The sequence below is a fragment of the Geotrypetes seraphini genome, chromosome 4, assembly GCF_902459505.1.
Source record: "Geotrypetes seraphini chromosome 4, aGeoSer1.1, whole genome shotgun sequence".
NCBI classification, from domain to species: domain Eukaryota; kingdom Metazoa; phylum Chordata; class Amphibia; order Gymnophiona; family Dermophiidae; genus Geotrypetes; species Geotrypetes seraphini.
The window spans coordinates 278,399,433-278,416,083 of NC_047087.1; the positions used below are offsets into that span (position 1 = coordinate 278,399,433).

General features: G+C 44.1%; 1 protein-coding gene across 2 annotated transcripts in view; it reads right to left on the reverse strand.

Annotated features, from left to right (window-relative positions):
* EDRF1 (erythroid differentiation regulatory factor 1) overlaps positions 1 to 16,651 on the reverse strand; it is a 155,904-nt gene that overhangs the window by 117,617 nt on the left and 21,636 nt on the right. For both annotated transcript variants that reach the window (XM_033942621.1, XM_033942623.1), the window contains exons 5-7: positions 15,684 to 15,808; positions 14,479 to 14,632; positions 2,144 to 2,265 (exon numbers count right to left, since the gene is read on the reverse strand). In XM_033942621.1, the coding sequence (XP_033798512.1) occupies positions 2,144 to 2,265; positions 14,479 to 14,632; positions 15,684 to 15,808 (401 nt within the window). The remainder of the gene's footprint in view (positions 1 to 2,143; positions 2,266 to 14,478; positions 14,633 to 15,683; positions 15,809 to 16,651) is intronic.

Below are 16,651 nucleotides of genomic sequence, written 5' to 3' on the forward strand. Positions count from 1 at the left end.
CTAATACACTCAGTCTGCCAAATAGCCAAGCAGAATAAACTAACAAGTGCTACAGTAACAACACTCCCAACAGGAGTAACTAACAGAGCTATATTGTTGGAAATTGCATAGAAATACCTTCAGCAAACGTTCCCACAGCTTGCCAGCTGAGCCAAAGGCCACTCTTCTTTTAATCTCCCCTACTCTACTAAAAACACAAGATCCCGCAGAAAAAACCTCATTGAATGTCTTCGTAATTTTTGATGGAGTAAAAAAAATTGATTCACTTGTACCCATTTTACACCACTCAAGATTTTATAGACTTTAATCATATCTCCCCTTAGCCGTCTCTTTTCCAGCTGAAGATCTTTAACCTCTTTAGTCTTTTATCATACAAAAGGAGTTCCATTCCCTTTATTATCTTGGACCCTTCAGACTACCACTGCCTCAAGACTTATTTTTTTCGACACAACTTTAATTTAATTTGAACAGACTCCACTGGCTCTCAAAGCCATATGCCTTGCCGGTATTTGGTCCCCCAAGCTCAATCCAGCACCACAAACATAGACAAAAAAAGCCAATTTAAACAAATCCCAACAGCCCTACACTAAACCAGGGAAGACTGCACAGGCTTACCACCTCCACCTGCTGGAGACTTGAGAGCAGACTGATTGCAGTTGGGAAGGCACAGCCCACTTATACAACAGCCAAAAGTTTGTGTCTCAGTCTCCACCTGCTGGTCGAGGTGAGGTGAGCTATAACCCATCAGTTTCTATGCCGGTCTGGAGGGATGATAAAGAAATATATACTTGCTCTTCAGGAGACTGCCACACATACACAGATACACACACACAAAGTTCCAATAAACTTTTGCCTCATTTCATACTCCAATGTCACCTCAGAGGTCAGAAGTGGAGCTGGAGGGGAGTGACCCAGTACCACCAGGTGTCACCCAAGCTGGGAGGATGAGGGATCCAGAACTTCTGAGTGTTATCAAAGCTCAAATGAGGAAGTTTAGACTATAACCTGAGCAAAGATGACCAGTATAATCCCATGCTCAACTGTCACCTGAATTAACCAGGTCAGGAGCTACCAGCCAAGCACCAAGAAGTATCTGTACAATCCATCCACCATCTGCTTGGAGATAGAGAAAAACATTGAACATTCCATGCTGCATGATACCCTTACAGGGCAAAGCTCTTGGGACTATTTTTTTCTCTGTCTCCATTCACTGATAGATGGCCCTAACCCATTTGTTCTAGACTGGTCTGGCATAGAAATAATGGAAATATCTGATAAAATAAATGTATGTGTTAGTACAGTAGAATCTCAGTTAACTGGTTCTTGGTTAACCAGCACTCTCACCCAACTGGCAAAAAAATTGTAAGGGGAAAAAAAAAAAAGAAAGTCCCTCGAAGCACCAGTGGCAGCGGCCCTGAGCTGCAAACCCCCCTCCCTCCCTTAAGCCCCAAAGCACTAGAAGTAGTGGCAGTCCTGAGCTGTGAACCCCACCTCCCTCCTGACCCAAAGTACAAGTGCGGCAGTGGTCCTGAGCCACAAAGCCCCCCTCCCTCCCTCAAACCCTAATGCAGCAGAAGCAGGTGGCGGTCCTGAGCTGCAAACCCCCTCAGCATCCTCCCTCTCTCCCTGCCTTACCCAAAGCGGCAGCTGGTCAGCAGGAGGCAGCACTCAAAACAGGCTGCTTGTGGCCAGCCCCGGCAGGGCTTTTCCTCTGACACGTCACTTCCAAGGGGTTTCAACACTCAGGACCACCACCTGCTACTGCTGCTTTTAGGGCTTGAAGGAGGGAGGGGGCTTTGCTGCTCAGGACCGCTGCCACGCTGGTAAGTCAGAGTGGGGGGGGGGTTATTGAGATTTATGTTAGACAAGGTTTCTAACACGCTCTCCAATCCCCATGGGTGCTGGATAACTGAGATTCTACTGTATAACATTAAGATGAGCTCACCAATTAGTGACATTAATTTACAGATTAGCGAACTAGCATCACATATCTTTAAAAAAAATTAGTGACAAAAACACTTCTCAGCAGACCATGCAGAATTTTCAGTTTTCTATGAAATTGTATATACACTAAAATCAAGATGGTGAAAATTAAAAATCCCTTGTACAGAGATAAAGAATGTTATTATATTTCTCTGGTTACCTGAGACGTAAGCTGACAGCAGGGTATCTGCCACCTCCAAATATAGGCATATTAGATCCCACCAACATGTGAATGTCTTCAAAGGTCCACAGAATATTTCTAACAAAGTCATTTTTCAGACCCTGTGTAAAAAAGTATATTTTTTATTAAAATTAATTAATTAAAAGTAAGAGACAGAGACTTACTGGCAGAACAGAATATGAGATGTTAGAGAAGCAAATAAAAAATACAAGAAGAAATTAAAACTGGCTTACATATTTAGGATGAGACAAATTCAAATAAGCCACACAAGCTACTTCTAGAAGGGACTGGTTTCATTTTCGTTGAATGTCAATTTAGAGCAGGATTAAACAATGAATTTCACTTCAGGTGGTGGAAGGGAGCATATGTTTCAGCTCAGATTCCAGATAAAAGCATAGCTAGTGAAAAAAGTAGTTAGATTTTGCTCTTTAGGAAATGAGGCCACAAGCCTCACTATATATGAAGGTTCAAGAGACACACTAACCTGTGAAAAGTACAAGCTAGAACAAATGATTCTACTGCCATGCTTTAAATTAGACAAAATGTCTGGAACATATCTTGGTCATTCAAGGAATATATGCCAACATTCAAATTTTATTAAGAAAGGCTTTTTTCACACAAGGTAAGCAATTCCATCCAGTAAGGCGTCAACATTTAGGCATCAATAATGTACCTAAAAAATCAGCATATACCGTACTCATAAATTGGCAATATTCCAGCTTTGCACTATTGTATACAATTGGCACCTTGTTTGAAAGTGAGTGTACATATGGCTGAGTGCAGTTACACACCTTTTTATTTATTTATTTTTAAACAAGCTGGGCAGAAGATTTATACCAGTTCTATGGCCAGTGTAAATGGTCATGCCTAAATTATACAGACAGCGCTGCACAGCTATGCCCATTTTCCTATAAAGGCTCCAAACAGGCACCACTTTATCGAGCAGCTCTCAAGGTGCTTTTTTCCTGTCAGCGCGGGCTCACTAATTACTATGCAGGCATGGAATGAACATCCAAAGCTTTTCTCTGAAAAAGAGAGGAAATGTTCTCAGTTTTGGGATTTCCTCTCATCTCATCTGGCAGCAAAGATCTTTTAAATTGTCATGTCTAACCATCAGGTAGCACCTCCATTGCTTATAAATATTCACTACATTTTTTCAAAATGGCACCAGAGGCTAAACAAGATGCCGAGGGACCAATTCAGCCAGTTCCGGTGTCCAAAATTTCTTAAAGAGATGGTGTATTTAATCTGTAAATCCATCACTGTTCTAGTCTCAATAGATGTGACATAAGCTTTTGACATTTTCAAAGTTCATCATAGTGCCTTATCGGTGAGTAAAGCATAAATCACAATTTCCAGAAGCCTAAAACTTCCAAAACTGTGACCAGGAGATGAAAAGGTATGATCCAGTACCACCAATAAAAAACTGGCACCCTGACTTAAAACTATGTATAAAAAGTGAAGTTCATCACTGAAACAAATTATCACAGTTCTAGCTTTAATCTCCATAAACTGTTATATGCTGCACATGAAGTCCTCAAGCCATCAAGAAAGAGATACAGACCTAGATGATTCTATATAATTTAAACTACACTGTTTCTTAACTAACCTGATAACTTGTCACAGATATAACAAGATAATGCAATAAAAAGAAACCATCTACATGTACAGATTTGTTAATTCTTGTTTCCACATATCTAAATGGACTACTAGCACAGCAACTATAATTTGCTGTACATATTTTCCTCAAAATGTTATAAAGCTTTAAATACATTCTCTGAATTTCTAATGGGTAAAAGCATGCAAGATCACACCAATCAGTTTCTCAGACTAGGCCCGCCTCTTCAAAATGGGGTCATCGGGGGGGGGGGTCATCAGAGGAGCAGGAACCCCGACAGCAGGAGTGTGCATCTCTCATGGTATCCTTCAGTTTAAAGTGTGGGGGGTGTCAGGGGTTTGTTGGGAGGGTTGGGGACCTCTGGCAGCAGGAGGGGCTGGGCATCCCTCCTATTGGAGAAGCCTTAGGCACCTGGGCCATTCAGAGCCTTAGGCCCCTCCCCTGTGCATCCCAGGATGCACCAGGAAGGAGAAGGCCCATCATTTTGAAGAGGCAGGTCTGCTGGCCAGAGAAGTAGGCATCCCTCCTGCTGGCCTTCATCTTCAAGGTGGGAGGGGAGGTGTGCAGGGGGTTGTCGGGGAAGCAGGGACCCCAACGACAGGAGTGTGCATCTCTTCTGCCATCTTTCAGTTTAAAGTGTGGGGGGGGGCAGGGGACTCTGGGCAGTGGGAGGGACTGGACATAGCCCCTGCTGTCCTTCAATTTAAAGTGCAGGGGGGTGTCAGGATTGTTGGAGGACCCTGGTGGTGGGAGGGAGTGGGGATCCAATTTAAAGGTGCGGGGGGGGAGCTGTCGGGGATTTTTTTTTTTTCTATTTGCAGTCTCAGCTGTCCAGCCTTACTTTCCTATCAATGACTGAGCCAATTATGGGTATAGTCAATGAACAGAAAAATAAGGAAAAATTAGATCCTTACCTTGCTAACTTTCTTTCTTGTAAAAAGAAATTGTAGTCTTGACCAGTGGGTAAACCCTCATTAACTGTGAGGGTTGTAAAGAGCTCCATCCTCTTAGCCAGTACCAAAGCTTCTAGCAAGTCCTAGAATGCAAACATAAGAACATAAGAATTGCCATCTCCGGATCTGACCTTAGGTCCATCAAGTCCGGAGATCTGCACATGCAGAGGCTCCACAAGGAGTACCCTGGCATAGTTTTGGTTCCCATATCACTCTATGCCTCTCCTAGGGAGATGTGCATCTAGTTTACCCTTAAATCCTAGAACAGTGGATTCCTCAATTATTTCCTCTGGGAGAGCATTCCAGGTGTCCACCACTCGCTGCGTGAAACAGAACTTCCTGATATTTGTCCTATAATTGTCCCCCCTCAGCTTCAGTGTGTGTTCTCTTGTCCGTGTCACATTGAACATTGTAAATAACTGTTTTTCTTGCTCTATTTTGTCGATTCCTTTCAGTATTTTGAAAATCTCGATCAGATCTCCTCGCAGTCTCCTCTTCCCAAGGGAGAATAACCCCAGTCTCCTAAGTCGTTCCTCGTAATCCAAGTTCTCCATACCTTTCACTAGTTTCGTTGCTCGTCTCTGCACCCTCTCCAGCAGTTTTATATCCTTCTTTAGGTATGGAGACCAATGCTGGACGCAGTATTCCAAGTGTGTTCTGACCATGGCTCTGTAGAGTGGCATTATAACTTTCTCCGATCTACTCGTGATTCCCTTCTTTATCATGCCCAGCATTCTATTTGCTTTCTTCGCCACCGCCGCACATTGCACCGACGGTTTCAGGGTCCTATCTATCAGTACACCCAGGTCCTTTTCCTGTTCGGTCTTTCCAAAAGTTGCACCTGACATACTGTACTTGTGTTCCTTATTCTTTCTGCCTAAATGCATCACTTTGCATTTTTCCACATTAAACTTCATCTGCCATCTCTCTGCCCATTTCTCCAGTCGACTCAGGTCGCTCTGGAGTTCCTCGCTATCCTTCAGCACTCTGATTGCCCGGCATAGCTTTGTGTCGTCTGCAAACTTGATGATCTCACTGGATGTTCCTTCTTCTAGGTCATTGATGAAAATATTAAATAAGATGGGCCCAAGTACCGAGCCCTGGGGTACACCGCTAGTCACTTTCTCCCAGTCTGAGAACTTCCCATTTATGCCCACTCTCTGCTTTCTGTTCTCCAGCCATTTGCCTATCCATCTTAGTATATCTCCCTCTATTCCATGGCCTTGTAGTTTCCTGAGAAGTCTTACATGTGGAACCTTGTCGAACGCTTTCTGGAAGTCCAAGTATATAACATCCACCGGTTCTCCACCATCAATTTGTTTGTTCACTATCTCAAAAAATTGAAGTAGGTTCGTCAAACATGATTTCCCTTTCCCATCTTAGCAGAACATTTCAGGAACAAAATAACAAATGCAAGAGCCACCCTCAACTGTACCCCATCCCACCTAACCGAACACACGATTCAACCCACAGAAAAAGAATCAACTGCAGCAGACAGAACATGGTCCCATTTCCCCAGTATACATTGGTCAGAACTCAATAAACTCTATAAAAAGTACAGCCACGCATCCTGTGACCTCAACCGCTGCCCACCATACCTCCTAACAGCCTCCAGTGCAAAATTCCACACTCTACTTCTACTATGGATACAAACCATACTCGATGATGGCCTTTTCCCAACCAACCTTAGCGAAATCATCATCACCCCAATTCAAAAAGACCCAAAAGGACCAACTGACCAGCCATCCAACTTCAGACCCATTGCTTCAATACCTCTACATGTCAAACTAACAGATGGTCTAGTAGCCAAACTCCTCACCAACTATCTAGAAGACCACAACACCCCACATAGTCTGGCTTCAGAACCAACTTCAGCACAGAGACATTACTGGGATCCCTTATGGACACAGCCAGACAACATCTTAGCACTGGGGAAAAAATGCTGCTCATACAACTGGATTTGACCGCAGCATTTGACCTAGTAGACCATAACATCTTACTGCAAATTCTGGACACAATAGGTATCTCTGATAAAGTATACTCCTGGTTTGAAGGCTTCCTGAAATCCAGAACATACAGAGTAAAATTGGATAAAGTAAAATCTGAACCTTGGTCCAACCCCTGCGGCGTACCTCAAGGATCCCCACTATCCCCTACTCTATTCAACCTATATACTGCCTACCTCGGAACATACCTGGACAATCTAGACATTACCTCCTATAGTTATGCAGATGACATTACCATCCTCATGTCGTTCGATCAACCAAAGATCGCCATGACAGACACACTACATCAAACACTAGAAGCAGTAGCGACCTGGATGAAAGATCACAAATTGAAACTCAACCCAGACAAAACAAAATTCATCCTCCTTGAAAATAACAAAGCCCTAACCTTAACCAATATAGAAATCAACTCAATCAACTACCCCATCCAAACCACCCTAAAACTATTAGGAATGACTATAGACAGATGCTGCACCATGCAGTCTCAAATAAACAAAACAATACAGAAATCTTTCGCAGTCATGAGAAATTTAAGACAAGTACGAAAATTCTTCGAAAGACCACAATTCCAGCTCATAGTTCAATCCGTTATACTAGGCCTACTGGATTACTGCAACATCTTCTACCTCCCCTGCCCTGCAACAATGACTAAATAACTACAAACAATCCAAAATACAGTGTTGAGACTCATCTACTCACTGAAGAAATACGACCATATTACAGAAGCATACATTGATTCACACTGGTTACCAATTCAAGAAAGAATACTTAAATTCTACTTAATGCTATTTAAATCGTTAAACGGAGACAGCCCTATCTACCTAATAAGAAATCACTGAATCACTCTTAACTTATCAATTACCTTCCATCCTGCTGCCTTCACCCCGCCCCACAGATACTACCAGTTCTTCTCAATTTCTCTTGAATTCACCAATGATCTTCTACTGTATCCCACCATTTATATCTCTTTTTGTAATCTGCCTTGAACTGCAAGGTAATGGCGGAATAGAAATCTCTAGTGTAAAGTAATGTAATGTAATGTAATGAATCCATGCTGGCTGGCTCTCATTAGGTCGTGCATGTCTAAGTGCCAGACTATGCTATCTTTGATCAGCGCCTCAACCATCTTTCCAGGGACAGATGTGAGACTCCCAGGGCTGTAGTTGCCTGGCACTCTTCTCGATCCTTTTTTAAATATCAGCGTGACGTTCGCGATCTTCCAGTCATCCGGTATCTGTCCTGTTCTAATTGACAGGTTGGCAAGATTTGCAATAGTTCTCCGATTTCAACTTTCAGTTCTTTTAAGACTCTCGGGTGAATTCCGTCCGGTCCAAGAGATTTATCACTTTTAAGCTTATGGTAAATCTGGTCCAACTCCACTTCTACTGTCCTCTATGACCCCCTTGAAAACTTTCACTGTTTCAGGTATTGTAGCGGTGTCCTCCTTTGTAAAGACAGATGCAAAGAAGGAATTCAATCTGTCTGCAATTTGGTTTGTCATCCTTGATGCACCCCTTTTCTTCCCAGGTCGTCCAAGGTAAACAAAGCCATGGGACCAGATAGCCTACACCCCAGAATGCTCAGGGAGTTAAGGGAAGTCCTGGCAGAACCATTATCTGTTCTTTTCAATTTTTCCCTAAGCACAGGAAGGGTCCCCTTGGACTGGAAAACCGCCAACGTAATACCACTCCACAAAAAGGGCTGCAGGACAGAGACAGCAAACTACAGACCAGTGAGTCTCACATCTATAGTGTGTAAACTCATGGAAACACTGATCAAACAGAATCTTGACACAATCCTAGATGAAGAAAAACTGCGTGATCCACACCAACACGGGTTCACCCAGGGCAGATCCTGCCAATCTAATCTGATTAGCTTTTTTGACTGGGTTACTAGACAACTGGACGCCGGAGAGTCACTGGACGTGGTATATTTGGACTTCAGTAAAGCATTTGATAGCGTCCCTCATCGAAGATTACTGAATAAGCTGAAATCGATAGGATTAGGAGACACTCTAACTACATGGGTTGGGGATTGGCTGAGCGGTAGACTTCAGAAGGTGATGGTGAACGGTACCCCATCCGAAGCATCGGACGTGATCAGTGGAGTGCTGCAGGGCTCGGTCCTGGGCCCGATTCTATTTAACTTATTCATAAGAGATATGACGCAAGGACTTAGAGGAAGGGTATCACTGTTCGCCGACGCCGCCAAACTTTGCAACATAGTAGACAAAAGCTTATTACCTGATAATATGACACACGACCTACTGTTGCTGGAACAATGGTCAACTACTTGGCAGCTAGGCTTCAATGCTAAAAAATGCAAGATAATGCATCTGGGTAAGAGAAACCCGCGTAGAACTTATGTACTAAATGGTGAGACCTTGGTTAGGACCACGGCGGAACGCGACCTAGGGGTGATCATTAGTGAGAACATGAAGGTTGCCAATCAAGTGGAGAAGGCTTCCTCCAGGGCAAGACAAATGATGGGGTGTATCCGCAGAGGTTTCGTCAGCAGGAGACCTGAAGTTATGATGCCGTTGTACAGAGCCATGGTGAGGCCTCACTTGGAGTACTGTGTTCAGTTTTGGAGACCACACTACCGAAAGGACGTGCTGAGGATCGAGTCGGTTCAGCGAACGGCCACCAGGATGGTCTTGGGGCTCAAGGATCTCACGTATGAAGAAAGATTTAAAAAATTGCGGCTGTACTCACTTGAGGAAAGAAGAGAACGGGGAGATATGATTGAAACATATAAGTACATCACGGGACACATCGAGTCAGAAGATGATATCTTCTGGCTCATGGGACCCTCGACCACCAGAGGGCATCCGCTGAAAATCAGGGGAGGGAAGTTTCATGGCGACTCCAGGAAGTACTTCTTCACCGAAAGAGTAGTGGATCATTGGAACAGACTCCCACTCCAGGTGATAAAGGCCAGCAGCGTGACGGATTTTAAGAGAAAATGGGATACTCACGTGGGATCTTTAAGGGAGTAAATTCAGGGGAGGGGATACTTGGAATGGGCAGACTTGGTGGGCTATAGCCCTTTTCTGCTGCTTTTTTCTATGTTTCTATGTCCAGCGGTCCCACCGCCTCTTTTGCGGGTTTTTTCCCTTTTACCTATCTAAAGAAGGGCTTGAAATTTTTGGCCTCTTGTGCTATTTTCTCCTCTTAGTCCTTTTTGGCAACTCTCACCACCCTGTAACATTTCTTCTGATCGTCTCTGTGTTTGTTCCAAGCTTCGGATGTTTTCGTGCGTTTCCACGTTTTAAAAGTCTTTCTTTTCTTTTATGGCTTCCTTCACCTCTTTGGTAAGCCACGCCAGCTCTCGTTTGCCCTTAGTTTTCTTTACTTTGGACATCCGCGGAATGTAGAGGTTTTGCACTTCCGTGATAGTATTTTTCAGTAGGGACCATGCCTGTTCCACTGTTTTGACTTTGCCCATCCTTTTCTTGATCCGTTGTTTCACCATGGCTCTCATACTATCGTATCTTCCCTTTTTAAAGTTTAAAGTCGTGGTTGAAGTTTTGGTACCTTTCCCCTTCCCGACATCAAGTTTGAAGTTGATCATGTTGTGGTCGCTCGTCCCCAGCGGGACCATGACTTCTACTTACTTTGCCGGTCCCACAATGCCATTTAGGACCAAGTCCAAGGTGACGTTTCCTCTCGTCGGGTCTCCTACTATTTGTTCCATAAGAGAGGGGTGCGGCAAAAATCCCTAGAACCAAACAAGTTTGTTCTGCTCTAAATACACAACAGAAATGGAGACAGACACCTGTACTCAGAAACAACAGAATCCAACAGAAGAGAGCAGATCAAGCCTGGTCTTCAAAACCCACTTTAATGGCAACCAATAGTGCAAAACATGCATAAAACAATTAATCACTCTATTAACAGCCTTATAATACTAATTATTCTTCCGAGTGAGATCTGTTAAATAAGTTCAAAATACAAGAATCACACTCTCACTATATTATAAATATATTCTTTCTCTGCTTGCTTCCATTATTCTGTAAATTCTTTCAACAATTTCCAACAATTTCACAGTTGTTCAGTATTCAGTAGTAACTCTAATGTGACCTCAGCAGCTACACTTGGATTTCATATTTCATGTAAAACCAAGTTATACCGTAGCCAGCCTCCTCATCGGTCACTTTCCATCATATTTTTCAATTCTTTAATTAATTTAAATACTTTACATAATTTAACTTTAAATAACTTAGCTCAAAGTTGTTGCACTGAATGGAGCTCCGACAAGAATTCAGCGTTTCGCAGAAAAGCTGTTTCAAGGAGTGTCCCCATTTAAAGACTACACCACCATCTTTGTGCAGACATCAGGACCAGCTAATGTGGGCACACCCAAGGAATCGAGAAAACTAGTAATTAATGTTTCCCAATTCCCCACCTCAGCTGTATAGAGACGTTGATAGAACTGGACAAAAAGGTACTCCAAGTGAGCCTACTGGGTAACCACCACACCCTCTGAAGTGCGCAAGGACGAGATATTAGAAGGCCTGTCCAAGTTTTAGTCAATCTAGCCAGCAACCTCCCGGGCCTATTGCCAAAATGATGCAATCTGTACTTATAATAAAAAAAAAATAAAAAAAAATAGTACAGCATGTTCGTTCCTGCAATAAGGCTTTGTAAGCTACCTGGGCAGTGCAGAGATCATTTTTGTGTTGTAGAGAAGGAGACTAAACAAATATCCCATGACATATTTTCACTGGCTTTTCCAGATCTAAAGCCTTGCGGGCCATGATCTTATGTTTCTGAGAGCCATAGGCTATAATAGCTCCCTGTAACACAGCTTTGGTTGCACTCCAAAAAAGCTCACCCTCTCCAAAATGTTCATTATTAAAAGTAACATAGTCCTACCATCGCTGAACCAAATAGGTTGCAAATTCAGGATCCTGATATAAAGCTATAGGGAATCGCCACCGTCCCCCCCTTACCAATACCTCCTCCCCCCATATCAGGTATCTCAAAGTCTCTCCTTGAGGGCCACAATCCAGTCGGGTTTTCAGGATTTCCCCAATGAATATGCATTGAAAGCAGTGTATGCACATAGATCTCATGCATATTCATTGGAGAAATCTTGAAAACCCAACTGGATTGCAGCCCTCAAGGAGGGACTTTGAGACCCCTGCCCCACATCCTTGTCCAGCCATATGGGCGTATGATCCAAGCTAGCTAGAGCACCAGTATCTGCCCCATACACACCCTGAAAGGGGGAACTAGAAATAAAGATATAATCAATCCTTGAAGAGGTGCAGTGAACTCTGGAAGTATGGGTATAGTCACGTTCCCCAGGATGTAACGTGTGCCACATCTACGAGATCAAGGGTCTGAAGAAAAGCTTGTAACCTATTGTCTGAGCTAGTGATAGAATGAGAGAAGTCACCCGAGCAATCAAGACCTGGCTGCAGAACTGAATTGAAGTCTCCCAAAAGAATTGAATGTGTGAGGGAAACATCATGTAAAGGCAAAAGAGTACCCAATAGGTTCTTCAAAAAGGTACGCTGAGCAGTGTTAGGTGCATAAATGGAGGCCAGCACTATCTTGCTCCGATGTAATGGGTCCTGTACCACCACGTAGCGTCCTTCAGGGTCAGAAATAACATTGATCATTTGGAAGGGGACCAATTGGTGTACGAGGAGGGCCACCTCTGCCTTTGCTTTAGAAGAATAGCATTGCCCTACCCAGGAGCAGCGCAATTTGCCATGCTCAAGTTCAGAAATCTTAGTCTCCTGCAATCCCACAATGTCAGCCCTATGACGAGCCAGATACTGGAGGATCTTAGTTTGTTTTATCGGGGAGTTGATCCCGGAGACATTCCAGGACACACAGTGTATACCTCGTTTAGGGGTCAGAGATACAGATAAAGACAGAATACATGCAGAACAAGCCAGAACCAATGCCAGGGCGCCCAGCCTTCACCCCGACTCCATAGTAACACTCACCCTGACTCCATAGTAACACACACACTTCGTACAGTCACTTCCACGCCAGGCCACACAACACATCCCCTCCCCAAAGCCCTCACCCCCCCATCCCTCCCATCTTGTACTCCATAAGCCACCAAACCATCACAGAGGGTCCCACATGCCAATAATCTCCACCCCCCACACATACACACACACAAACACAACCCAAATTACCAGACCCCTAACGGAATCCACAGGCAACCAGGAAAACAGATAACATAAGTTAAACAAGTTCCTTGTCTCAGAGGCGAAGAAAATCATCCAAGCATCAAAGCGAGAGCTGGATCCAATGACACCAGGCCTCCAGGTGTACGGGAGCAAAAATCCAGCGAAGCGCAGTTGAGGGCGAAAAACCCCAAGAGATGTCAACAAAGGTCCTTCCAAACTGCACTTTCACCCCGCACAGGGGCCTCTTGTCCAGCAGGCATAGAACCACACCAACTAGGTGTTACCACATAAACAGTCAAACAGGCTGCTCCAACGCTGGAAACCATTGTCTCAGTTGGTCCTGGGCCCCTTCACTGTTCTCAAACACATAAGGTTGACCATTATGAACCCATAAAGAACCCGCAGTTTAGCCGGGTAAAGCTCAGATTCTTGTCCGCCAACTGTTTACAAATAAGCAAAAAACCTTGCCGAAGGGAGGCCACCTGCGCAGAGTAGTTCTGGAAGATGAGAATCTTCTGATTCTGGAAAGTGAGATCCTTTCGTTGCCGGTATGCTTTTATAATCAGATCCTTGATAGCAAAGTTCAGTATATGGAGGATCACAACTCTGGGTCGAGTTGCCCTGGCCTGCTTTTTGCCCAGCCTATGCGCTCTCTCGATCCTCAGGGGGCCCAGTGTGGAAGTAAGAAATAGTTCCGCTGAGAGCCATTTTTCCAGGATGGCAGTCAAATAGGCATCCGAGATGAGTTCAGGTATGCCCACAAGCCGGAGGTTGTTTCGCCTGGAGCGATTCTCATAATCCTCCAGCTTTTCCTCATTAGAATCTAGCTTGCGTTTCAATCAGATGAGCTCTGCGTGCACAATGGTCAGAGAGTCCTCCGCTGTACTCATGTGGTTCTCCACCTCTGCCACCCAGGAGGCAAACTCGGTCATGGAAGCTGGGAGGGTACCTTATCCATCCATGATCCTAGTGCCAGAACGACAGCCTCTGTAAGTTTCACCACCAGTGTGTCACTAAACACTTCCTGCTCTTCAGCAGGGCCCGCCATTTCCCCTCTGCACTCGTCTGGGCCTTGCCAAGGGTTAACTCCTTTTTTCCACTCTTCGTGGTCATATCAGTACTGTTTTTTTGGACAAACTTGTCCATACGAGGAGGCGGAACAATATGGTAAACGATTGGGTCAAGATGTGCTATGGAATTTCGATCAATCAAACAGTATGAGAGCTACGGAGCTCAAGAACAACTCAGCTCCCCCGCTCACTGCATGGCCAAGCCCCCCATTTTCCTGTTGATTTTAACCCAAAGCTTTATGTTTTCTCTGATTGCACCTTGTTTAGGCTAAGATCTAAGGAAAGGGGACTGTGCCACTTATGTGCGGTACAGCACCACACTAATGATTACTAGTAGTACTGATTACAAGGGCTATCTAAGTTTCAAAAATGAAAACATGCTTTTAACTTGCATTTCAAATTCTGAACCCTGACCCACAACAGACAGACATGTCTATGAATACCAGCAAGGTTCACTATTTGATCACAATGAAAGCAAAAATATCAAGCAGCAAAATCTGGGGAATAATTAACCTGATTGGTAGCATCTTCCGATACAGAGGATGAAGCTTCAAAAGGTGCTGGCCAGGAGGCACTTTCAGTATCACTTGTCTGGTCTAGAGTTGGCGTATCTTGATGCTCATCTTGAGTGGAAGGGATTGGTTGTGCAGCATCATCACCATTAATGCTGATAAGGGCAAAAAAAGGGAACAAAATCTATATAAAAGATTATGTACCCATATCTAACATTCTTCAAGAAAAGAGTCAACCAGAAGAAATTATGTCCACATTACAAAACAAAAGAAGCTGTTTAATGGCTCTTCATAGGCTCAGAAAAAATGCTACTGCACAGGGAAACGGAGGGGAAGAGAATGCTGCGGCTGCTGTACAGGGAAGTGGGGGGAAGGAAAAAAATGCTGCTACACAGGGAAATGGAGGGGGAGGGAATGCTGCTTTCGCTTCTGCACAGGGAAGTGGGAGGGAGGGAAAAAAATGCTGCTACACAGGGAAATGGAGGGGGAGAGAATGCTGCTTCCGTTTCTGCACAGGGAAGTGGGAAGGAGGGGAAAAAATGCTGCTACACAGGGAAATGGAGGGGGAGGTAATGCTGCTTCGGCTTCTGCACAGGGAAGTGGGGGGGAGGGAAAAAATGCTGCTGCACAGGGAAATGGAGGGAAAATGAATGCTGCGGCTGCTGCACAGGGAAGTAGGGAGGGAGACAGAAAGAAAGGAAGAAAGACACAGGGGCAGGGAGAGAGACAGAAAGACAGACAGACAGACAAAGGGGGGCAGGGAGTGAGACAGACAGAAAGAAAGACAGCGGGGGGGGGAGAGAGACAGAAAGAAAAAGATAGGGTAGGGAGAGAGACAGAAAGAAAGACATATATTCTAGCACCCGTTAATGTAACGGGCTTAAAGACTAGTTAATGAATAACCTGATAGATAATATGGGAGGGAGGGAGGGATTTCACTCTGTATAAGTCATGTAAGGATATTAAGTATTGTTTAAAGTGTAAATGTCTTCTTTAATGTTTTTACTTATTGAAAGTGTTAAAAATGAATAAAGAATATAAAAAAAAAAACAGCACTACTGCAGGAAAGAATATGAATGTGAAACATTCAGATTCCTTTGATACTTTTTTCAGCATTCTAGCAGAACTGGCAAGTAACAGCCTAAGAAAAAAGTTCTAGAAGCACTAGATAATGAAATGAGCTTCTCAAAGCCATAGTCAAGCTACCTGTAGTACAAAAACTTGGAAAGAATTGCCTTCTGGTACCAGTGCTCTTTACTCTTCTTTTTTCTCTGCCATTTTTGGTCTATTAGTCTTTGATAGAATTCTTTTAACCATGCCCAATCTCCTGTCTTGAGAAATCAGAACAAGCACAAGGTTAAATATGAGACTAACAAATATGCTCAAATATGAAACACCGCTGTCAAAATAGGTAATTATTCATGTTTGTACACGAAGTTGCGAGATAATACTTATTTTATATAGCTACTGGACTTAGCAGAGGATATTTTTGTTTAGTATCTTGAGAAAAAAAAATACCCAAATTACAAGAGTAAGAATAAAGAATTACTACATTTTTTGGACCATAAGACGCACCTCCCCCCCCCCCCCCCAGTACCTTTTTTAAGTGGTGGTGGTCCAGCACGGACTCCTGCTGGACGGCTGCCTCTTTGCAGAGCAACGCACAACACAGGAGAGCGACCTTTGCGCTTCCTGCCTGGTCAAGCGCCGCTCTGTGATTGGCTGCAGTCAGTGACATCAAAGATCGTGAGGCATCAAAGATCGCGCGGTCCCTGCAGCCCCCACCCGTCCGTCCGCCCACCCACCCAATCGATCGATCGTAGAGTTTAGCCAGCTCCCTCCCTCCACCTCACCTTAGTTTGCACTGTAGGCTTTCTTTTTCAGCGACCCGCACGCTTTCAAAGAGCCGCACACGCGCAGCTGCTCAGTGTTCAATCTTCTGCTGTGACGCAACCGGAAACAGGAAGTTGCAGCAGAGCAGAAGATTGAACACTGAGCAGCCGCGCGTGAGCGGCTCTTTGAAAGCGTGTGGGTCGCCGAAAAAGAAAGCCTGCAAACTGGATCAGTCTGAGATTCATCTTGGTGAAGTAAATTTTCATCTAACAAAGAAAATCAATTGCTTTCTATATGATCACAGAAATGACTCATCTGAGGAGAGCCAGCTGATGCAGGAA